General features: G+C 50.2%; 1 protein-coding gene across 1 annotated transcript in view; it reads left to right on the plus strand.

Moving 5' to 3' along the window:
- Positions 1-23,114, plus strand: part of CACNA1B (calcium voltage-gated channel subunit alpha1 B) — a 261,991-nt gene that overhangs the window by 141,907 nt on the left and 96,970 nt on the right. The window contains exons 10-15 of the mRNA XM_017740286.1: positions 1,857-1,946; positions 5,450-5,659; positions 14,931-15,043; positions 18,126-18,238; positions 20,370-20,501; positions 21,323-21,395. Of these exons, the coding sequence (XP_017595775.1) occupies positions 1,857-1,946; positions 5,450-5,659; positions 14,931-15,043; positions 18,126-18,238; positions 20,370-20,501; positions 21,323-21,395 (731 nt within the window). The remainder of the gene's footprint in view (positions 1-1,856; positions 1,947-5,449; positions 5,660-14,930; positions 15,044-18,125; positions 18,239-20,369; positions 20,502-21,322; positions 21,396-23,114) is intronic.

A 23,114-nucleotide genomic window follows, 5' to 3' on the forward strand; every position in this document is an offset into this window, starting at 1 on the left:
CAGCTACAACAGTGAGTGGATTGCAAATCACCAGGGGCTTAGGTGGCACACAGGGGCAGCTTCCCCCCACAGCCCCGCGTGCCCAGGTCACCGGTGACAGTCCCCAGGTGGTTTTGCACCTGGCTCCGAGCCGTGCAGCTCTTCGGAGCATCAGGTGCTTGGCTGCTGGTCCGCCTTGGCCAGCCCGGTGACCTGCGCTGGGGAGGATTTGGGGCTGGAAGAGCTGGGGCTGCAGCAGGTCAGGGCTGAGGTGTGCTTGGCCAGTCCTCGTGTGTGTGTCGGGGGTGTGTGTGAGCTGGGACAGCCTGTCCAGCACGTGGCTGTCAGGCTTCAGGTGGAATTTGTGTCTGGAAGAGCAGTCTGAGAGGTGTGAGAAACTCGAGGTGGGTGCAAGGCACGGAGTAAAGACCCAGAGAGACTTAGGCTCCTCCTATCCTAGAGCTAAAGGAGCCTGAGAATGTTCCCAGCCTTGGAGCAGCCCAGGTCTATGCTGGTAAATTCTCTGAGTTCCCAAAACAGAGGGACATGGCATCCAGGGTGCCTGGAGAGATGGCACAACCTCACTGCCAAACACACCAAGGAGTTTTCTGGGGGAGAAGATAAAAAGCTGCTCAATTCATGCTAGAGAGTTTTGGAAAATTTTAATCCCAGTGCTGGGGATGGCCCTGGACATGCTGGAGTGTACTGGGACAGACACAGCCGGAGGGACCCCAGAGCTGGTATTGCTGGGACGGAGGATTGAGCCTAGAGCTGGGTGGGGCAGCAAGGAGCACAAAGGGTTATTGGCAAAATAATGGATCCAGATCACAGGTTCAGGGCATCCTCTCTGGGTGACGCTCTGGGTGTTCCCTTGAAGTGACACAAGCACAACCCTTAGGAGGAGGAAGCGCATCCACGTCTCTGTCCAGGCAGGAAAATCCGCGTAGGGCGAGGGGATGTTGTGGAGGAGCCTCCCCGGGGCAGTCTCTGCAGCGTGAGTGGCTTTGCTGTGTGTGCCCACGGACCAGTCTGTATCACCACACCGTGGGGTGTCTTACTGCTGATAGAAAGTGCTGCTTAGTTACTGTATGTCTCGAAGCTGTCACCAAACTGTACCAACGTGATTTTTTTTTTTCTGCCACTTCTCAAGGTTCTGCAGGTAGGTGGTCCTGGGAGCAGCGTCCTCAGTGCTCCTGCCTCACTGCCCCCCTCCCCCCCCGTGCTCTGGGTGGACAGTGCAGAGCTCTCATTCCCTGCTGGAGTAAACGTAGCGTTGTTTTCCCTCCCCACAAAAGCTGCTTTTGGAAAAAATAAAAACCCGTGTTTTCAAAGAGTTCCGCCGTCCCCAGAGGGCAGGAGTTGCACACCGGGTGCTGCTGAGAGGCTGCTCACTGATGTGTGGCCGCTTTCTCCACGCAGCTTTTCTGCTCCTCGAGGCATCGCTGGGTGGTAAACTGAGCTCTGTAAATGCTGACTCCCTCATGGTGCCCACTGCAAACAGCACTGGCAGTTTCAGGGGTGGCAGCACTCATCCCCCAGCCCGGTGAGGCTCGGGAAGATCCGGTGACCCTGCCCAGCCTTTGTGCTGTGCTGAAAGGCTGCAGTGACTCCCCCACCCTCCTGCATCTGCTGCGTGCAGAGCTGTGCCTGGCAAACCTTCAAGAGCTGGAAGGTCAAAGGAATGAAGCACCCTGGCACCGAGGCGTGCAGAGGCCCTGCAGGGTTGTGGGTTTTGTCCGGTTTGCTCCCGGGTACCCTTGTGGGAGAGCTTTAAGCTGGCATTGGGAAGGAAATGCTGGCCCTGGCGAGTGAAGGGAGGGGGAGAGAGAATCCGCTCTGCACCCTCACGGGGCATTTTCTCTTTAATTTGCACGCAGTGTTGAAAAGAGCCGCAATAAAGAAGAGCAAAAACGACCTGATTCATGCAGAAGAAGGTGAGGACCATTTCACAGACATTTGCTCCGTTGGTGAGTACTGGCTTCGCATCCCCCGAGGTTTCGATCTCCACCTGAACCTGTCCGTGTCCTGTTTCCTCCTCTGGAGCGGCTCCTTTGCTCCAGAAGCTGCAGTTTCCTGAAGGAGAATGAACTTCCACTGCTCCTGCAGCAGCACTCAACTTCCCAAAGCAAAAAGCTCCGTGGCTTCACCCTGTCCCTGCGCTGCCTGGCTCAGCTCTTGCATGCTGCACCCTTTAGGGAGCCCTGCAAAGCCTTGGGACAATCCCTGCTGCACTGCCCATCCCGGGATTCTGCTTGGAACGTGCTCATTCATGCTTATGAACCCCAAATCTGTCAAACAACACTGTTGGAGGGAGGAGAGGAAGTGGCCACAGGCCCACTGTCCACTAATGCCCAGCATGAGGTGTCGCAGCCTTTCCCGTGGGAGTGGCCACTGGGAAGTGCTGGGCAGTGGCCTCAATTCTCTTGTTCTTGCCTTCGAGGAAGATCTTAAAGCAGTTTGAAAGGCAGCTCTGGAGATAGAGTGCAGAGCAGGGCGTCCTGCCCTGAGGGGCATTGCTGGGGCTGAATCTGGGCTCTTCAGGCCGAGGAGGTGCTGCCCCTCCTGCAGCTCCCAGAGCAGATTCCCTGCTGAGACAGCCCCAGGAGGGGAGGCAGAGGCAGCTCTGGGGCTGGCAGGGGAGGCTCTGGGAGCTCAGCACCCACCTCAGGGAGCTACTGGAGCCAAAACCCTCTGAGCCGTGGGAGAGGCAACTCGTGCCTGCTCTGCAGTCAGGGTTTTGCTTATCCCCGTGCCTGTTGTTGGAGTCTGTTTTGGTGCTGAAGCAGCAGATGTTCTCATTATCTTCCAAAGAAATATCTTGGCAGCCTGGTTCCCATGAAGCAGCAAATCCTGGATGCACAGGAGGAGCAAACAGCACATTTGAGAATCCGTGTCCGTGGCTGCTTGCAAAGCATGAGTGCCTCGATTGCCCTTTGGAAAGCTGGCATTGATGTTTGAAGGGATCACAGCTGCTGCTGGGACTTTTTTCCCCCCTTTAAAGGAAGACCTGGTTGCGGGAAATGAGCGTGGCTTGGCATGTTCCTGACACCAGCACTGAGCTGCAGGGTTTGTGCTGAAACTGCTGTCACTTCCACGAGAGGTTTGGTGCTGAAAAAGGGCAAAAATGCAGCAGCCCGTGTGCATTTTTGGTTTGGTTTGTTGTTGTTTTTCCTCGGATCCCTGCATGGATAACAAGGAATGGTCATTTCTGGGGTATTTGCTCACGGTTGCAATAATTACGAGATCTTTGCCTTCAAATCCAAGTCCCTCCAGGCTCTGGGCAGCCAATGCCACGCCAACAGATCTTGGAGCTCAGCATTTCAGGTGGCAGCGGATGACGGAGCATCTGGGCTCGGGAATAATCCGAGGCAGAGCTGGGAACTGTCTCGGGAGCATATGGCAGGGAAAATAACAGCAGTGCTTTCCACCTTCTGCGAGCGCTTCACCCACTTGGGAAAAGTGGTTTTGATTTTGATTCATGGAACGAGGCAGAAAAGAAGGAATGGATCAAGCAGCCACTTCTGCAGGCTCGTGAAGAGGCTGAGATGCAGAGCATAAACAATCAGATCACGTGGGCAATTGTGCATAAAGGAGCTGGTTTGGAGAAAAGGGGTTTTTGGATGGTTTTCTGTAACGTGTTCAGATGGGAGCATAAGGAGCGTGGAGGAACTAACAAATGATCCCTGAGTGCCACGTGAAGGTGCAGCTCAGCGTGGGGGAGACTTTGCCAGGTCTCTCTCTGGCCATTGGCTGAAAATGTTGCACTTTAATTCAAACACAAGCAGCTTGATGAGCTTTATGATTGCAGGATGAAGCTCTGGGGTGGTAAACACTTTCCAGAGCATTCTCTGCAGTTGTTCTTAGCTTTTATTCTTTCCACATGAAGTGTGCAGCCTCTCACTGGCTTCACACCCTCTGTGCTGTGATTCATTCCCAGACACCAAAGCCTGAACAAGGGGATGTTTTCCATGTTAGAGCAGTTTAAATATCACTGCTCTGCTTTTCTGGAGGATCAGCGGGGGGCAGTGAAAGGGCAGCGCTGTTCCTTTGCCAGGCTGGGAGTACAGAGAGGCTTGGGCATCCAAGAGCTCTGTACCTGCTCAGGAGTGTTGTGCTATGGAGCAGCCTAAATCCCAACCTGTGGCTCCTTTTGTTGTCCAAAAGGAGGAGCACTGTGATTTCTCCTTTTCCAAACTGCCAAAGGCAGGACTTTCAAACCAACAGAAGAACACACCCGAGTTTTTCAGCAAGGAGTTTGTTCAAGGCCTGGCCAAGGCCAGCTCTGCTTTTGGTGGATGGCCAGAAGTGTGAAATGGAGCAGAGAGCTCACTTTCCACTGGGGAAAATCACACTTGTGTGGGGCTGTGAGGCTTGGAGAACCCGCTGCTGTCACATCTGGATGCCTCATCCTTTCTCCAGCTGCTGCGGTCGATGTTGCAGGATGAGGCTGGCTGAGATTCCCACCCTTTCCAAGTGTTGCCATGGAGGTGATCACACTGTGAGGTTTGGCTGCTGCAGCCAGAACGCTTTGTTCATGTCACTGGGCCCTCTCCAGCGCCCAGGAGAGTCACCTGGTCCAGGACAGCACAAGGTGTGTCCTGCTCATCCTGCTGGGATGCTCCATCCCAGGATGGGGAAGGGCAATCATGTGTTATCTTACCACAAACCACTGGCACAGGCACGGCCAGCCTGGCACAATCACCACCTCCCCAGGCTGCTGCAGAGGAACCCCAAGGGGTCCCTGTGTTTATTCCCTCATTCCTGATTTCTCCTGCCTCAGCACAGGCTGGAGATTGGCTTTTCATCTGAGCAGTGCCTCTAGCCCAGGGGGAGAGCTGGCATCAGGAGTCATTTCTTCCATCAGCTTCCTATTGTTGAAACCTTTGACTCTGTGCCAGGGTTTCAGCCCGGAGTGGAAATGGAGCTGATAGAGGCAGAATTGAGACAAATGAGTGGCTGCACCCAAAATCTGATGCACCGAGGCAGATTGAGCCCTCTGCTGAGCAAATACCTGAGGCTGGAGAGTAAAAGGAGGAAAATTCATTCAGTTCCATAGTAATTGGTCCTTGGAGCAGGGACAATAGGGACCAGCTTCCCTGTTTGCACCTACCCAGCTCCACGAGGATGCCCACAGCATGGGCAGAAATCCCCCTGTGCCTGCTGCTCTCTGTCCCTGCCAAGCAGGAAAAAGGGATGAGTTTAACTGGAACAACCAGGATTGCTGCAAAGGTTTGAAGCCCAGTTCAGACGGTGGAGCTGGGCACTGATCCATGAAGTTCGAAAATCCCAGCCTTCATCCCTCATTACAAGCGAGATGCCCTTGCTCAGCCCATTTTCAACATTTCCAGCTTTGTGCTGAGCTGTTTTGGGTGCTTGGAGAGGCTCTGTGTGTGCCCAGGGCTGGCCCAGGAACCCCCTCCAGCCTTTCCCCTGCTGGGATGGCGTGTGGTGACTCTTCTTTCTGTCCCAGGGTCTCCCTTCGCCCGTGCCAGTTTGAAGAGTGGCAAGAACGAGAGCTCGTCCTACTTCAGGAGGAAGGAGAAGATGTTCCGCTTCTTCATCCGGCGCATGGTGAAGGCTCAGAGCTTCTACTGGGTCGTGCTCTGCGTGGTGGCCCTCAACACCCTCTGTGTGGCCATGGTGCACTACGACCAGCCCGAGAAGCTCACCACGGCTCTCTGTGAGTACTGGCAGCTCCTGTTCCCTCAGCAGCTCCAGCGTTTCCGATCCCGCAGCACCGCGGGCACGTCCCGGCTCTGGGCTGCCCTCGGAGCTTGGTTCTACTGACTCACCAGTCATGGAATGGTTTGGGTGGGAAGGGATCTTAAAGCTCAGCTTATTCCACCCGCTGTGCAGGGGCATCTTCCACTAGACCCCATCCAACCCGGCCTTGGACACTCCCAGGGATCCAGGGGCAGCCACAGCTGCTCTGGGAATTCCATTCCAATCCCTCCCCACCCTCACAGGGAACAATTCCTTCCCAATATCCCATCTATCCTTGCCCTCTGGCAGTTTGAAGTCATTCCCCTTGTCCTGGCACTCCATCCCTTGTAAATCGTCTCTCCCCACCTTTCCTGTCAGCTCCTTCAGGTCCTGGAAGGCCACAATTAAGTCACTCTGAGGCTTTCCCTCTCCAGGCTGAACAATCCCAATTCTCTTTCCAATCGTATTTCAAATTATTGAATCGCACAATTCAGAAAAATATCCACCAGCACATGGAATCAGTTTGAGAGAGGATTGTTATCCTAAAGGTTATTGCAAAGTTGAGATTCAGCCAGATGTAAAGCCTGGAATGGGGCAGGAGGAATTGTCCTGGAATGGGGCAGGAGGAGTTGTCCTGGAATGGGGCAGGAGGAATTGTCCTGGAATGGGGCAGGAGGAGTTGTCCTGGAATGGGGCAGGAGGAGTTGTCCTGGAATGGGGCAGGAGGATTTGTCCTGGAGCAGGATGCACCAAAAGAAGGGGAATGGTGCCTGGGAAGAGGCAGAGTTCTGTCTAACCTGTGTGCAGAGAACTGCAAATTTGTGTCACTTTTGCAGCTGACCTGCACCAATGGGTGATTCCTGTTGAGGACACACTCACAGCTCTGCCAGCTCTGATATTCCCGGGATAGCAGCAGGTGGAATGGCCTGGGAGATAAAAATCCTGCCAGTGCTTGTGGGATCAGGCACTAATTCCCCCCAGGTGCTGTGATTCCTGTCAGAGCCTTTGAAAGGTTGTAGCTTTACAGCTCCTTTTTGGTTCCATGCCCTCCTCCCTGCTGGGGTGTGATGACATGGGATGGGCGTCACGGTGCCCTGCTGTGACAGAAATAATCCCAGAGGGAAGGTTATCCTGTATTTGTGCAAAAGCTTTTATTTTGGCTGGTTCCTGTGGTCACCTGGTTGAGCTCAGAGTCTAGAAGTGCTTTTGAAATGTGATTTTTGGTTTTTTAAATTGAGTATTGCTTTGATAAAGAAGAAGTGGTGTCTCCCTGAGGTCTCATTTGCTCACAAAGCTTGGTTTTAAAAAACGTGGAAGGTGAGGGATGGAGCTTTTTTGTTTATTTTAATGAAGTTTGGAGGCTGTGACTCCTGGGAAACTCCTAGAAATTCCTCAGGTAAGAACATGCTGAACTTTTTGTTTCATGGGAGTTATTGAGGACAAAGCCATTCCTTTGGCCACTTCTGACCCCGTAAAATGGCCAAGAACAAATCTGTTGTTCAGCACTGGACCAGATGAAAATTCAAGTAAAACTTCTGAAAAAAGCAAACAGAAGACTGGGAAGAAAAAAAACCCAAATATTTCCAACAGTCTTCACAATGTTGGTTTCGATCTTTAAAGATGCTTATCTACCTAGTTTGCCTTGGTTTCTCTATAAATTAGATACTTAAATATTTCTTTCCTCAGATCCTCAGGTCTTAGGAAGGCAAACTTTTGAAGGTTTTTTTTTTTCACTAGACCTAAAAGGTGAGGAATACTGACTGCTCTGACATCAAAAGCTCCTTATTAATATTGGTTGAAATATTTAATGCCACCAGGTAATGGAGCTCTAATGAGAGATGCATAATAAGGACAGAAACTTCTTTCAAGTCTTTTTTTTGGGCAAGATTTCTAGTGAAAAGAGAGACAGACCATACAGAGAAGTTACTCTTGCTTATTCATTACCTCGATTTACCAGAGGAAATAATAAGCTAGATTGGCAGAGTAATTACAAGCTTGAGGATTAGGATTTCCTCTGGAATTGGGACTAAATGTTGAGGAAACAAACCCCACACTGGAAGTCTTTCAACTCCAAAAAAAGGTTTCAGATTTCCAAAACTCAGTTTTGGGAGCACCTTATCCAGTGGCTTTTCCAAGGGATTGGAAAGAAATCCATGAGCCAGAAACTCCTTAATGTTCCAGTGAGGGCTGGAAGGGCTGGTTCTGTCTCTTGGAATTAAAGATTCACCTCCAGGTGGGAAATTTATCTGGGATAGAGGCTGCAAATCAGATCTATCCAATCTATCCCAGCTGAAGACAAACAGTAGGGAAGGTTGGAATTAGGGATGGATCCATTTTTCAGGAGCTCTGCATGTGCCCATAACACCCAGTGAGGTCGATTAGTTTCAGAAGCACTTGGGCAGCAAGTTTGAATTTCTTGGTGTAGAATCCCACTGAGCTGGGAGTGGGGGATCCCACTGCCTTATATTTAATGGAAGAGGCAGAAAACCAGCAGAAATTGGGATTTCTTGGGGGTTAAAGTCTCAGCATCCTCGCAGCCATCTTTGCACCATCACCTGTGAGAGCTCATGGACAGGGGTTTCACAAATCATCCCCTGCAATTCCCTGAAAGAAATCCCAGGACGGGGCAGGGAAGTGACCTGAGAGGGGTCACCTGGTGCCACCTCCCCTCTGCAGCAGGGCCATCCCGGAGCACAGGGCACAGGATTGTGCCCAGATGGCTCTGGAATATCCCCATGAGGGACACTCCAGACCCTCCTGAGCAACTTGTTCACCTCACAGGGAAGAAATTCTTCCTCATGTTCAGGTGGAACTTTCTGGGATCAGTCCCTGCCCGTTGCTCTGGTGCCATTGCTGGGCCCCAGGGAGCAGAGCCTGGGCCCTGCTCAGAGCCCTCCCTGCAGATATTTTGATAAGATTCCTCTCAGTCATCTCTTTTCGAGGCTGAGCAGCCCCAACTCTCTCAGCCTTGTCCTCGGAAGAGAGATGCTCCAGTCCCCTCATCATCTTCGTTGCTGTTCATCCAGGAGCTCCACGTCTTTCTCAGATATTAAACACTGCTGGAAACAACACTGGCACTGGGGAGGGGCAGCCCAGTGTGGGTCACAGGAGAAAACAGGTTATCCAAAAATAGGGAAAGGTTTTGTGGGTGCTCGCATCAGGTTTTTAGACAGGGTGGTACAAGATTGGTCACTGTGACAAAGAGAATAAAACCCAGAGATCCCAGACTGGTTTGGGTTGGAAGGGACCTCAAATGTCACCCAGTGCCACCCCTGCCATGGGCAGGGACACCTCCCTCTATTCCAGGCTGCTCCAAGCCCCAATGTCCAGCCTGGCCTTGGGCACTGCCAGGGATCCAGGGGCAGCCCCAGCTGCTCTGGGCACCCTGTGCCAGGGCCTGCCCCCCCTCCCAGGGAACAATTCCTGCCCAAAATCCCATCTAAATCTCTCCATGAATGGTCATCATGGAAATTCTAATGTACACCAGATAATTTTTGTTTGTTGTGGGATTTTGGGGGGTGGTTTATGTTTTTGTTTTGGGGTTTGTTTTATTTTTTAAGATGGTTTTCTCCAAGACAGGAAGCAGAGGCTCTGTGGGTTCATTTTGGGGATGATTGTCTCTGCTCTGTCCTATGGAATAGTGCAGTGGAAGCTCTTGGCAGAAACCTATTTTAGTGTGATTTTAGAACAAAGAACTTTGGAGACTTGTCCTGCAGAGGCCTATGCATTCAACCTCTTAAATTCCAAGTGTCCCACACCTCCAAACCCTCCTGAATTGCAGGATGAGGAGCTAAATTCACAGCTGGCTGTTCATTGGGGATGACCTCAACCTTTCTACCCCCTTTCCTGGGGGATGGCAGAGTTTTCATAGCATCATCTTTCCTACAAATCTTGAAGTGAATACTGACTGCAGGGAGTATTTGATGCCTTAAGGACTTTGCTGGTTGTTTTGCTGTTGCACTGATGGACAGACTGGATGTGCCCCCTCACTCCTGCCTGGGTAACTCTGCAGCACAAACAGCTGGGAAGGAGCCCAGCTGGGGTTGAGCCCTCCAGGAATGCTCCTGGAAAGCCCCGTTCTGCCCAAGATTTGTGCACAAATCCATTAGACAGGGGCAGAACGAGACAGCACAAACCCAGGGGATTTTAAACAGCTCCTGGAAATACTTGGCAAAATCCTTTAAGTGTGAGAGTGACAGAGTTTAAAAATGGCTTTAAAGTTAATCCATGATGAGGGAGCGTCGCTGCAGAGGAGCAGGATGTGGCTGGTCTGATGCAGAGCAAGAGAGAAATCAAAAATCCCAATGATGTTGTTCCACGGAAGGTGCTTAGGAATGAACCAAGGAGGCTTTTTGTGAACTGCAGCATCAGGAGAGGAGCATGGGAAAGCCTCTGAGGATCTGCTAAACCCTGTAACTCTGCCCAGGCACCTCTGATTCAATTATACCTGTCCCTCTGGGGAGAAGTTTAATTACATTACAAATTAATTTTACTTAAAGAACAGTTGGTAAAAGCCTACGGGTCTGCATTGATTTATTTTTCCCTTGGTCTTTTCTTTTAACTTTTCTGTTTTGAATTGTTCTGATTAGCTTCCTCTGCTTGATGCTCCATATCTCTACAACTGCTTTGGAAAAAGGACTGCCAGAGCTTTGGAGAGAGGCTTGGGATTTCTTTAGCCTTATTGAAAGAACTGATGAGGAATTCTTTGAATTCTTGTGGTATGATTAATAACAGGCCATACTTTATGCCCTTGTAATTATCCTCAAATTTGATCAGAGATTCTCCTTCTCTGTATGGAAAGGACTCCAGGGCCAAATAGGATTTCTTTCATGCTGTAGATGGACACTGCTCACTGAAGCACAGAACTTTGGTTAAATAAGCTGCAGTTGACTATAAAAGAATATATTTCGTGCATATATTTAATGATTTTATCATCATTTCTTCATGTTCATTTCCACCACTGCCAATACTGTGAGAAAGAAGAGATTTCTGTCAGAAACCAACTCTAGGATGGCATCACTGAGGTCTGGTAGCAGCAAAGGTGAATTTTCAGCTGTGCTCCCCTCCGAATCCATCCTGGGGACCCAGCGGAGGTGCAGAGTGAAGGGTTTCACTCAGGGCTGTGCCTTTGGAAATGTGCAGCAGTTCCTGGTGTGGAAGCAGCTGGAGGCCCCAGGGATGGGGCTGGGGGTGCTCTCCTCTTCCTCTGGCTAAAGCTGTGGGATAAAGTTGGGACCAGAGCTCTCTGGACCTGTGGGGTGGGTTTTAGGGGCCGTGGGGAGGAGGTTTCAGCACTGGATCATTGAGGTTTCACTCGGGGCCTGTCCTTCCCAAAGCTCTCTCCCTTCTCTAGCTAATCCTGCAGGGATCCTTACTGGCTCCTTAATTTATGGAGGTCTGAACCCAAAATCCACAATGTCTCCTCTCTGATAAATCCAGGATTTGAGCCATTATGGCCCGAGAGCCTCTTCCCTGCCCAATGCTCATGTTTGAGGCAATTTGGCCTTTTTTTGGTGCTGTTGTTCCCTTTGAAGTGAAGACCCAGCTCCCTCTGGATATCAATATGCAGCATTTGCAAGGAAAAGGCTTTCTGGAGCATATTTATTTCTGTCTGCTGAGCATTTCACATCTGCTTGGTCGAAAAGGGGGAAGCTTTGCCCCGCTGAGGTTCTCCTGCTCGGTTTAATGGGAGAGGGAAGTGAGGAGAGGGAAGTGTCAGGCTTAGCACCTGCTTCTGATGGCACTGGGCTGGGAGACGGCAGAAATGGAATTAATGCATGGGTGATTGACAAAAAGGAGCTGGTAGCTCTAATTAGGAGCCTAATTCGAAGGTGTGGGGTGAAGGGGTGCTTGCATGGCCTTTGCCAACAGCACAACTTGGAAATGAAATAAGAGTGTTTGTATCAAACTTTGCCTCCTTAAATCACATCACAAAATGCTTTTGATTAAGGCAAATGAAATTAGCTGATGTCTGAACACCAGGAGGTCCAAACAACAAAATTGCATTTTCAATTATTTAGGCAGGGCCTTCTCAGAAGGAATCGTGTGTTGGATGCAGCAGCCTCTTCATGGAGCCAATTCCTTCTGCCCAAGGAGTTCAGGGTCTGGATTTTGCTTCCTTCCATGCCAGCCTCACTGGGCTGTGATTTGTAGCATCTGGTACCTGCTGAGACTCAGCTCTTGCTGCCAGTTCTGGGCTCTGAGCTGGAATTCATCAGCTGGGAAAGGCCAAGGGTGGCTCTTGCAAGAGCAGCAGAAGGAAGTTGGTTTTTAGATACTCTGAGTTTTAAACATCTCCTGGGTTTTATATGTTGGTTTTTTTTAATAGAATCAAATATTTCTTGATTCTGTTTTGCCAGCTTTCTCGCTTTTTTCTTGTATGATATCCTGGATTTGCAGGATGTGTCAGTCTGATGGTGACACCTTGCACTTGCTGATACCCGGGGTTTGTTCAGCCTCCTGCTGGAGCGGGGACTGAACATTAATCCTTGGTTCCTTCCTCCTTTATTCCTCCTTTGGAATGATGGTAATTGTCTTGGCAAAGTGTCCTGAGGTCTGTTGGTGCAAATTTGCAGTTAAAAAATATCACTGAGGGTTTTTGTGGTTCTGTGGAAGAATCTGGGGGGCACCTGAGGTGTGGCTCTGACAGGTGAGGCTGGGGCAGAGATAAGAGGATGAGAATCTCCCTGCTAGACATGAGACAGAGCTGGGGGCTGTGCATTGCTTCCTGTAGGATCCACAACCTCTCCCTATGATTTTAAGTTTTTTATCAGCTGATTAAACAAGGTCTCAAAGCATTGGCTGGATATCAATCCTTGGGATAGGGAGTCTTCCCCTGGAAGTCATTCTGCTAAGCACCAGCTGCTGAGTGTGAAACCAAAGTTTCTGGAGCCCCTTCAGGCCCTGGAAGGGGCTCTGAGCTCTCCCTGGAGCTTTCTCCTCTCCAGGTGAGCACCCCCAGCTCTCCCAGCCTGGCTCCAGAGGGGCTCCAGCCCTGGGAGCAGCTCCATGGTTTGCTCTGGACTCTCTCCAGCAGCTCCATGTCCTTCTGCTGGTCCCAGGGCTGGAGGCAGCTCTGCAGGTGGGGCCTCACCAGAGCGGATGGACGGTCAGATGGATTTCCAGCATAATTGGGGGTAACTCCCTGCTCTGGGATCCTTGGTGCTGGAGACAGCGGTTTCCTCACTCAGTCCTTGCATCTCTCCTGTCAGAAAGGAGAGAAAAGTTGCAGCTTGGTCAGGTGTGAAGATGCTTCTCCTCAAAAGCTCCAAGCTCAAGGTGAGAGGCAGTTGTCCTGCTCCTGTGCCCATGCCCTTCCCTGAGCACTGAGATCCAGAGGGTGGAGCCTGCCCTCTTCCTAGGAAAAAGGCTTTGAATCTCAGATTTTGTCATCTTACTCCTCAGCTGGGAACACGTTGCCTTTGAGAGTCTCCTTTAATGATCTTGCTCCTGTTTTCAAGGAGAGCAGCTCACATGGGATAATTAAAACTCGCCTGAAATTTCCTCCCCGTTTGCAAATGTTGGCACGAGTGTCCTTTTGCAGGCTACTCACTAAGGTGTTGATAAAACCTCTCTCATCTCATTATTGCTTCCTGGATTTCAGGGAACTTTATGCCCATGGTGTTCCATGACTGGCTTTCATTTAAAATTTAAAATTTTAAAGCCCTTTTTATTTTTTGGGTAATTGAAGCTGCATTTTTCGAACCATTTCCAAAGACTCCCAGCAGTACAGGATGGACCTGGGCCAGCTCTGCTCACTCCATATGGATGTGGAAACCTGGGAATGGAAATCCAGGCAGGTGGGAAGGACCCTCATTCCCTCCTCTGTCTCTCCCCACACTGAGCTGAAGCTGCAGGAGGTCAGAGAATCATGGAATGTGCTGAGCTGGAAGGGACCCACCAGGATCATCAATCCAGCCCCTGGCCCTGCACAGACCCCCCAACAGCCCCACCCTGGGCATCCCTGGCAGCGCTGTCCAAACGCTCCTGCAGCTCTGGCAGCCTCGGGGCCGTGCCCATTCCCTGGGGAGCCTGGGCAGTGCCCAGCACCCTCTGGGGGAAGAACCTTTCCCTGCTCTCAGCCTGAGCCTGCCCTGGCCCAGCTCCAGCCGCTCCCTGGGTGCTGTCCGTGGCCCAGGAGCAGAGATCGGAGCTGCCCCAGAGTGCAAAGCACCTGGAATCCAGGATTATCCAGCTGGAATTTTCCTTGTATCTGTTGCCCCTTGTCTGTCTCTGTGCACCTCTGAGTAAAGCTTGGCACCATCTCCTCTTTATGGTTCCTGGAATCATAAAACTGAAGTTACAGGAGACTTTCTTGTGGCATCTGTGCTGCTGCAGCCTCTGAGAACCTCCTGTGCTGTGCTAAACGAGGTGATTAATCCCCACCTTTCGAGGTTTGATTCTTGTCCTCATCTTTTCTTTAGAGAGAGATGTTTGCCTTCTGCTGCTTGGTTTTTCTTGGTAGTGTAGGTGGGCTTTGCCCTTTTTTTGGCTTTTTTTTTTTTTTGCTTTTAACGTTTCACTCTTGCTGTTGCTTGTTGGCCTCCAGATCCAAACTTAAAATGCCAAAGGCAGCGTTTGCTGGAGCTTCAAGTCCTCAAAACTTGCTGTGGAAATTGAAGCCTCCAGCTCTGCTCCTTCTGCCCTTTGTTTCATCATAGGTGATAAATTTTCCCATCAAAAGCTTCCCAGCCTGGGATATGTGAAGGAAAAGGAACCAGAACAGGCTCTTCCATAATTACAGGGCTATAAAGGCATAATAAAAATAAATGTGGTAACAGGAGACACAACACCTCTGAATGTGAGCCCTCAGAGTCAGCGCTTCTGTTGGGTAGAAAGGTATTTTTATCATCAGAGGCTGCCACAGAAAATTACACCCCACACCCAAAAGTCTCCATCTCTTGCAAGTACAGAAGTCCCAAAACATCTTTGCAATTAAATTTGACCTTTAAAAATATCAGATCCAGGGCTTTCCTATGAAATTCCTTTACAGAGACGATGAGAATATTATTTAATGCTCCTGCCCCCACCCAGGAGTACAGGTGCAGCTCTTGAGGCTGCACACAGCTCATGGACACACAGAAATAATGGTGAAAAACTGGCCCTGGCTCCTGTTTGCCACTGCACTGGGATTTTCTTCAGCCAGGAGGCCCTCGGTGCTGTGAAAAAAGGAACAAAAAGTTCCCCACATGAAGAGCTCTGCCCACCAAGGGCTCGTGGATCGATTGAATCTCTTTTCCTGTTTCCAGATTTCGCAGAGTTTGTTTTTCTGGGGCTGTTCCTCACCGAGATGTCTCTGAAGATGTACGGCCTGGGGCCAAGGAACTACTTCCACTCTTCATTCAACTGCTTTGACTTTGGGGTGAGTAACCTTCAGCTGGGTGGATGAATCATGGGATGGTTTGGGCTGGAAGGGACCTTAAAATCATCTCGTTCCCACCCCCTGCCATGGGCAGGGACACCTTCCACTGTCCCAGCTTGCTCCAACCTGGCCTTGGTCACTTCCAGGGATCCAGGGGCAGCCACAGCTGCTCTGGGAATTCCATTCCAACCCCTCCCCACCCTCACAGGGAAGAATTCCTTCCCAATATCCCGTCTAACCCTGCTCTCTGCCAGTGGGAAGCCTCTGTCCTGTGACTCCCTGTCCTTGAAAAACCTCCCAGTGGAAAGCAGGTGTCTCTCCCGTTATTCAGGAGCCGGGCGTTTAAGGATGAGTATGGAAATCCACGGGAAGTGGTGCTGGGAGTGTCTCCTGCGGGGAGCAGTCCCTGTATAAATTAGCAGCAGCGAAATGCATTAAGCTTCCCTCGTTATCATCCTTTTGGAAGGGATGTGACAGCTGGGGGATTTCATTTCCTCCAGCCCCAGGGTGTTCGCAGCATCAGCACCCCTGAGTGCTCTGATTGCCGGGAGATTCTCTCCCTCCCATTTCAATGAGCTGATTGAAAGACAAAAAAAAAATCAACCCCCACACATCTTCCTGCTCATGTCCCCTGTCACGCACTGAGCAGCCTTCACCCTGAATCACACAGGCAGCGCTTCTCAGACAGCACCAGGAGCAGAAGAGTGAACACCTGATGAGGTGACAGCAGGGCAATAATTCAAATCCTTTCAGTGCAGGAGTCCAGGCTCAAACTGCAGCTCTGGTGTGAGCAGCGGGGCTGGGTTTGGCTGTGCCTGACAAAGAGCCTCGCGTGTGGATGTTAATTTATTCATTAAAAGCTATTAGCTCTAATCTGTGCTCGCAGAGGAGAACTCGGCCTCTCTTATCTCCAGCGTGGGTTGAGCAGGACTCGGGCTGTTGTAACAATCCAGATATGGAGCTTTAGATGCAGCCACGGCAAAGGGAGAATGGGGCAGGGCATTGTGCTCCTCACCCAGCCCTGCTCTGACATCCTCTGTTGTTTCTGGTTTTTATCTGCCAAAAGGGGCAACTCTCTTCCTCACAGAGCAAAATTCCTGTGCTCCCACGGGGAGGACGAGGTGTTGTCACCTTCAGCGAGTGACCCTCCTAAATCCAAGGCTCTGAGCAGGGCCAATTCATTCTCTTTTAGGCTGTGACAGCAGCAAAGCTCAGAGTAAACAGAGGTTAAATCACCCACCCCTGCCTGACAGCCCGAGGTGTTGCACGAGGCCGTCCCAAGTGTGGGACTCTCCAGGGTGTCCTGGCAGCTGTGGTGGCTCAGGGGGTTGGCACCGGTTGTCCTGCACAGCTCAGGGACAATGCCCAGACTGTCCACAAATTGTCCATTCGTGGTGTCGCTGCCTTGTGACTGACGTGAGGTTGATACCCTGCACTGGCTGGGCTCTGAGCTGCCCCCCAGGCTGGCTGCCAGTTTCCTTGGATCCCTCAATCCAGGGTGCTCCTTCCACAACAGGAGCTTGTCAGGGACAGGTGATTAGGAGCTTGCACAGAGCAGAAGCTGAACCTACGAGGTCTCTGAGCTCTGTGGGGTGTGCAGCACTGGCAGCGAGCTTTGCCGAGGGTTTCCCAGGAGGGAAAGCTGTTGTTGATCTGTTGCTAATTCTTCCTCCTTCAGAGAATCCATAGGGATCCTCCTTCTGCTTGTGTTTTTTCCTCCCTCACCCACCTTCCAGCCCCCAGAATGAGTTCAGCACTGGAACATCACAGAGGGCTGTGCCCAGTTTTGTCTGACAAACCATCGAGATGCAAAGGGTGAAACAACAAATCAGAGCAACATCAGCCCGGGGAGCACCAGCCCGGTGGGGTCTGGTGTGAAACAGGCTCCCAGGAGGGCCTGCTGAGGAAAATTAATTACCAGTGGGATGTGGAGGGGCTGAGGAAAGGTTTGTGCTGGTTCATGAGGGATTCCCAGTGGTGGGAGAGAAGTTTTAGTTCCTCCTTCTTCAGATGGGAGACAGGGGAATCATCAACTGTTGGGGATCTCCCTTTCCCTCTGTATTTTCTGGAAGCTCAGGGCACAGCGTGTGTTGCAGGGCAGTCAAGCAGTGCTGGAATTTTCAAAAGACATCCAAGCTCCTGTCCATGAAAGGAGCTCCCAGCCCTGCTCCCCCCATTAATGTTCCACAAACCAGCTCGGCTCTGGTGACAGCCAGTTCAAAACTGGTTTTCATGGTGGGGCCCACGGGCAGTGGGAGCTCAGGAATGTTGGGTAAATGTGAATTATAGAGCAACTGGCAGGGAAATGCCTGTTTGATCCTATTAACTCTGCAGAAAACTGTGTGGGCTTAATTGTCCTTCCCAGCTGTGCTTAACCCATCTCTGCTTGTCCTTTTCCTAATAAAGGATTTCTGAGGAGATTTTTTCCTTGCTTGAGGTGAATCCTCTGCCATCCTTAAACCAACGAGCCAAACCAAAACTTTAAAAACCCACCTTGATTCAGGACAGTTTTTTCAGTGCCCCGAGGCTGAGGGCCAGGCAGGTGATGGGATGTGTGTGCCAGAGGCTTTGCAGGATCTCATCATAATTATTGCTTTGATTGCTCTCCTAAAGACTCTCAGGTGCCAGAAGGTTCTGGTAGAACTTACCCAGAGCTGCTGGAGATGAGGAGTTTTAGTCCTTCTGATAGGGAGGGGAGGATGGGGCAATGCCCCCCTGCACCTCTGCAAGGTTGTGTGGGATGGGAAAATGAACTGTTGGCATTTGCAGTTGAGCCAGTGTTAAAAAATATGATTAAAAATTACAGTGTCCTTCAAAAAAAGGTATTTTAAGGTAGAGAAGAAAGCAACAAGTTCCTATCTGTGTAAAAATCACTGGGTGTTCTCCTCCTGGCTATGGCCAGACTGGGATGGAGAAAATTGGGATGAAGTTTTCCACTTCTTCTGGCTAATTTAGGATTCTCCTGAAATTTTTATAAGGAACAGCTCGAGCTGCGAGTCCTGAGCTCTCCTGAGCCTCTCTGGAAGCCTCACAGGGAGCTCAGCAGCAGTTCTGCCCTCTGTAAAGTGGTCTCTCCTTGCAGGTCATCGTGGGCAGCATTTTTGAGGTCATTTGGGCTGCAGTGAAGCCGGGAACCTCCTTTGGCATCAGCGTCCTGAGAGCCCTGCGCCTGCTGAGGATTTTCAAAGTGACAAAGTAAGTGCAGCTCCTTTGGCGCTCACAGCCACCTTTGAGCACCCCAGGACATCTGTGTCAGCAGCCCCAGGGCCAGGAGGAGTGCTTTCCACGCTTACGCACCACAAATTAATAATTAAATTGCTAAAAAGTTACAAATAATCCAAACAACCAATGCTCCACCCCCCTGGAGTAGCTGGCACAAAACCCTGCCTGTGCCATCCTCCAAAGTCTGCACTGGGGGACAGGAGCAGATTAAAGCTGCAGATGCAGAATTTCCCCTTTCCTTGGCTGGGCACAGTTGGGAATTTTGGGAATTCCTGAGCCTGGATTTGCATCCACAAGGAATTTTAGCAGCCCTTTCTCTCCCCAGCCTCACGTCCAGCTTTGTCCACCCTTGGTTGCTCAGTGGGCTGACAGCAGAATGTCCTTCCTTGCTTTATCTTGAAGCTTGTTTAAATCAAAAATCTCACGTTACCACTTGTATTTTGTGGTAAAAAACCCCAAGTTTTATGTAATTCCTCAGTCCCATCAGCTCCCCACTGATCTGCTGACAATTCCTTAAGTATTTAGGCTCTGGAAAAGCCTAATTCCCTGGGGATTGCTGGGTGCTAATCCCCGGGCTGAGCAGCCACCAAATCTGATCCGTGTTCCCGCTGCCTGGGCTGGGAATGCCGGAGTTTTTCAGCCTGGAGACTCTGAGGTGGAATTTTCACTCAGGTTACCACAGCTTTTCTGTTGTTTCCATGCTCCTGCCTTGAGTTAATGTGTGCTGGCATTAGCAAAGAGCTCCTGTGCCCCTTCCAAATCCATCCAGAGCTGTTCCTGCAGGATTTCTAAGGCGTGCTGTGGAAATTGATGACAAATTCAGCTCCTGCTGCTGTTTTCCACCTTATTTTTTACACCATTGCCTCCTCAGTCCTCCCTTCTTTCCATCACTCCCCGAATTCTTGAAGTAACAGGAGGAGGAACAGCCCCTCCCTCCAAAAATACCCCAACCACCTGAAATAGATAAAGAAAATTTGAGCAAAACATTTGAAGTAACCAGGAACAAGTTTTGTAGCTCTGTGGGGCTGATTTTTACCTGCTAATTGTTTCTTGCTAATTAATATTCAGATCCTGGGTTTGTGTGTGGCACTGTGTCATTTGTTGTGCTCTGGGACAAACAGGGTGGAAACTTTAAATTCTGTAAATGTCCAGCAGAACAGGTGGGTACCAGCACCAAAAATGTCACTGGGATTTACCTTGGCGCTGATTTCACGTGGAGAACACTCCTGGCTTTGCAGTGAATTCAGAGCAGTTATCACCAGTTCGTTGTACCCAGAGCTGCTGAGATTTGCTGCTGCTGCTTGCTGTACTTTGTAAAAATGTTGGACGTTTTTGCAAGTTACGATTTTACTTTTGCCATTTTTGACCACTGATTTTAGTCAGCACAATGAATAAAGGGAGGAATCATTTAGGTTGGAAAAGACCTTCAAGAGCATCGGGTCCAACCGTTGGGGTCAAGGCCACCACTCACCCGTGTCCCCAAGCTCCACATCTGCAGCTTTTTAAATCCCTGCAGGGACTGTGAGCCCACCACTCCCTGGGCAGCCTGGCCAGGGCTTGACAACCCTTTTAATGAAGAAATCTTTCCCAAAACCCAACCTAAACCTCCCTGGCACAATTTGAGGCCGTTCCCTCTTGTTATTGCTCGTTCCTTGGGAGAAGAGATTTAACTTCACAAACCGACCCGAGGGCTCTGCCCCTTCTCAGGACAGCAAGTGCCACTCCCAAGGCACTGCTGCTGAAGTTCCCCTGCCCTAATCCAGTGGATTTTCCACCTGCCATGACAGAATTGAGTTGATTGTGTGACCAGAGCCAGCTCCCTGCAGCTCCCAAGGGGAATCCTGCATTATCCCAGTGCCTGAATGCACCGTGTCCCCAAGTGCCACCTCGATTAAATCCCTGCAGGGATGGGGACTCCCCCACTGCCCTGGGCAGCTTTTTCCAATGCCTGACCACCCTTTCCATGAAAAATATCCAACCTCAACCTCCCCTGGTGCAACTTGAGGCCATTTCCCCTTGTTCCTTTGGAAATAATTCCTGTTAGTTTCTCACCAAAGGCTCTTCCCCACTCATGTTCTCCCCTGGCTGCTCTGATCCAACGCAGGTACTGGAATTCCCTGAGGAATCTGGTGGTCTCCTTGCTGAACTCCATGAAATCCATCATCAGTTTGCTTTTCCTGCTCTTCCTGTTCATCGTGGTCTTCGCTCTGCTGGGGATGCAGCTCTTTGGAGGACAGTGAGTCTGAGGGATCTTTGTTCTGCCTGGAAGTGTCCACATCCCTGATTACAGGGCTGGTTTATAGGGAAATAATTCCCGTTCTGGTGTTCTCCCTGGAGCTGAATTCTTCCCTAAGGAGGAATGGCCCCAGTTTGAAGCTCCTCCATCATCCCATGGCCCCCAGTACACCCAGAGCTGAACCAGGACTGGGGGAGGCAGCTTTTCGTCCTGGTTCTTTCCCTGATAACCAGAGTGCCACAATATTTATCCACTCGGAATATTTTCCTGCTGGAAAACACAGTTTTGGTGGATCTGATTATTCTCATTAGAAATGGCAGCTGTGGTGGATTTTGCAGCAAGAACCATCACAGTGTTATTTAAACTCCAGCATCGGTTCTGAACTGAAATAATGAAATGGTTTTGTTTGGTCTTTGATTTTCCCAGTCAATCCTGATTTTATCTCTAAAATATTAAAAAGAAATTTTCTACTGAGAGGGGAATTTCAATTTGGGCTTTTACACACTTGAGGATGAAAACTTCTTGTAACGGTTCGTTCTGCAAAATCGTTGGAGATTTTGATTGTTCATTTTAATTGGGGATGGAAATGGATTTTCAAAGCACTGGAATTTTCTCTGGGAATGAAATTGAGTTTTTGCTGATGGTTTTGTTAAACACCTTCTGAGATGTTCCCAGCTGAGCTCGCCTGGGGTGTTGTATGTAGCCAGGTGGAACAAATGGTGCTCCCTGACTTGGTTTATGGGGTGTTAAAGGCTATTCCAAGGCTGCCTGGAGCTGCTTGTCCCTACCCAGTCCGGTTTTGTTTTCTCCCTTCTCCCCAGGTTCAATTTCCAAGATGAAACTCCAACCACCAATTTCGATACCTTCCCTGCTGCCATCCTCACAGTCTTCCAGGTAAAGCCATGCCTCGTCCTGGGGGGCAGTGTTAGAATTGAAATTCCTGGATATTTCTTCCTGCTTAGGGAGGGCAAAGAAGTCCCCAAAAACCTGTGGAATTTAAGAAAGGAGAGGCCCTTCCTTCTTGTGTGTTTGACTTCGCTGACCAATCCACGTGTCACTAAAAATCAAATTAAAAATCAGTGCTGTGGTATTAAGAAAAATGAGAACAAAAGATTTATTGCCAGGGGAAAAAAATACTGATAAGACAGATCTTTCTGTGCTGAATTAAAATCAGTGTGTGGCCAGGCTGTGCCACATCCGTGTGTGCCCTTTGTGTTCTCCAGCCCCTGCCCACAGAGTTGCAGCTCTGGCAGATGCAGTGCTCGGATTTAAAAGCTGAATTTCACAGCTTTTTTATACCTGTCTTTTTTAAAAACAATAATTTAAAATAGTTTAAAACCATTTAAAACTGTTTAAAATAATTTAAAATTATTTAAAGTAATGTTAAAGCAATGATTTCAGGTGTTTCAGCAGAGAGTCGGGGCTGCTGCTCCTGCTCCAGGTGACCCTCACAGATCCCAGCATTTCCAGCCTTATCCTGCACAATGTGGGCTCCTCCCAGATCCAAACTTCCCCAGATCTCAGCAAGGTTTGGCTGATGTATTTCGGTGTCACGACCCAAAAAGGAGATAAAAAGGGAGGGAAGGGGAGTGATGATGAGTTCTGGATTAAGACAGGAAAAGAATCTCGTGGCAAACGTGTCCTGTGAGCTCGGCAGGGGCGGCTGCCCGGATGTGAGGCAGGTTCTGTGCTCACCTCACAGGATATTGCCCATCGTGGGGGATTAATTTTTGCATAAGACTTTGATGCTCATCAAAGGAAGGGCTCAGAGACACATCCAGGTACTGCCACGGAGCTGGAACTGGGAGCAGCTCCGGATATGAGCCATGGGAATGTTGGTGTTGGTTGGCTGTGGGACTGGAGCTGTCCGTGGAATGCTGAGCTGGAATATTTCCTGTTAGTGCTGAGATAAACACCCTGCAACGTGGGGAGAAGGAAAACATTTGGGTTTAGGACATTTGTCTGGAATGTCAGAGGTAGGAATTAAACCCAGGAAAACCCACCAGCCCTGCACTAACTGTGGTCCTCCAGAGGCTCTTAGGTACCCTCTGCTCTCGTTCCATCCCACTCCTTCCCTGAGCTGCAAACTCCAGGTCAATGTTTCTTCTCTGTGGGGTTGGGATTCCTTTCCAAGCTTTTCTTCCATAACCTCAGCCAGGCTGAGCAGAGCAGCACCGTTCAGTGACAGCACTCAGAGTGCTGGATAAAGAAAGTTACATACACCCTGCCCACCCCAGAGTCCTTTGGAGATGCTCTGTGTAAGAAGCTTCTCAAACAATCTCTTCTGCCATCTGCTTCAGCCTGTTTTTATCCCAGCAGCCCTGGCTGGGTCATGGTCCTGTCATTGGACACCCAGGCTGTGTTTGGTCCACCCAGGATGTGTTTTGTCCCCTGCACTGGGAGCTTGGGGTTTTCCTGGGGCTCTGGGAAGTGACCTGCACGGCACTGGTGAAACCTGGGATCTCTGCATGGCTTAGAAACGGAGAGGAGAGAGAAATTTTGCTGGGAGTGAAGTGTCAGAACGTGGATTTTGTTTCCTTCCACCTGTGTGAGAGCCCCTGGTCAAGGTGGGCAGTGGGCAGGTGACCCAGAGGGGCAGGGTCAGGCAGTGCA

The sequence above is a fragment of the Corvus brachyrhynchos genome, unplaced genomic scaffold, assembly GCF_000691975.1.
Source record: "Corvus brachyrhynchos isolate BGI_N302 unplaced genomic scaffold, ASM69197v1 scaffold305, whole genome shotgun sequence".
NCBI lineage: Eukaryota > Metazoa > Chordata > Aves > Passeriformes > Corvidae > Corvus > Corvus brachyrhynchos.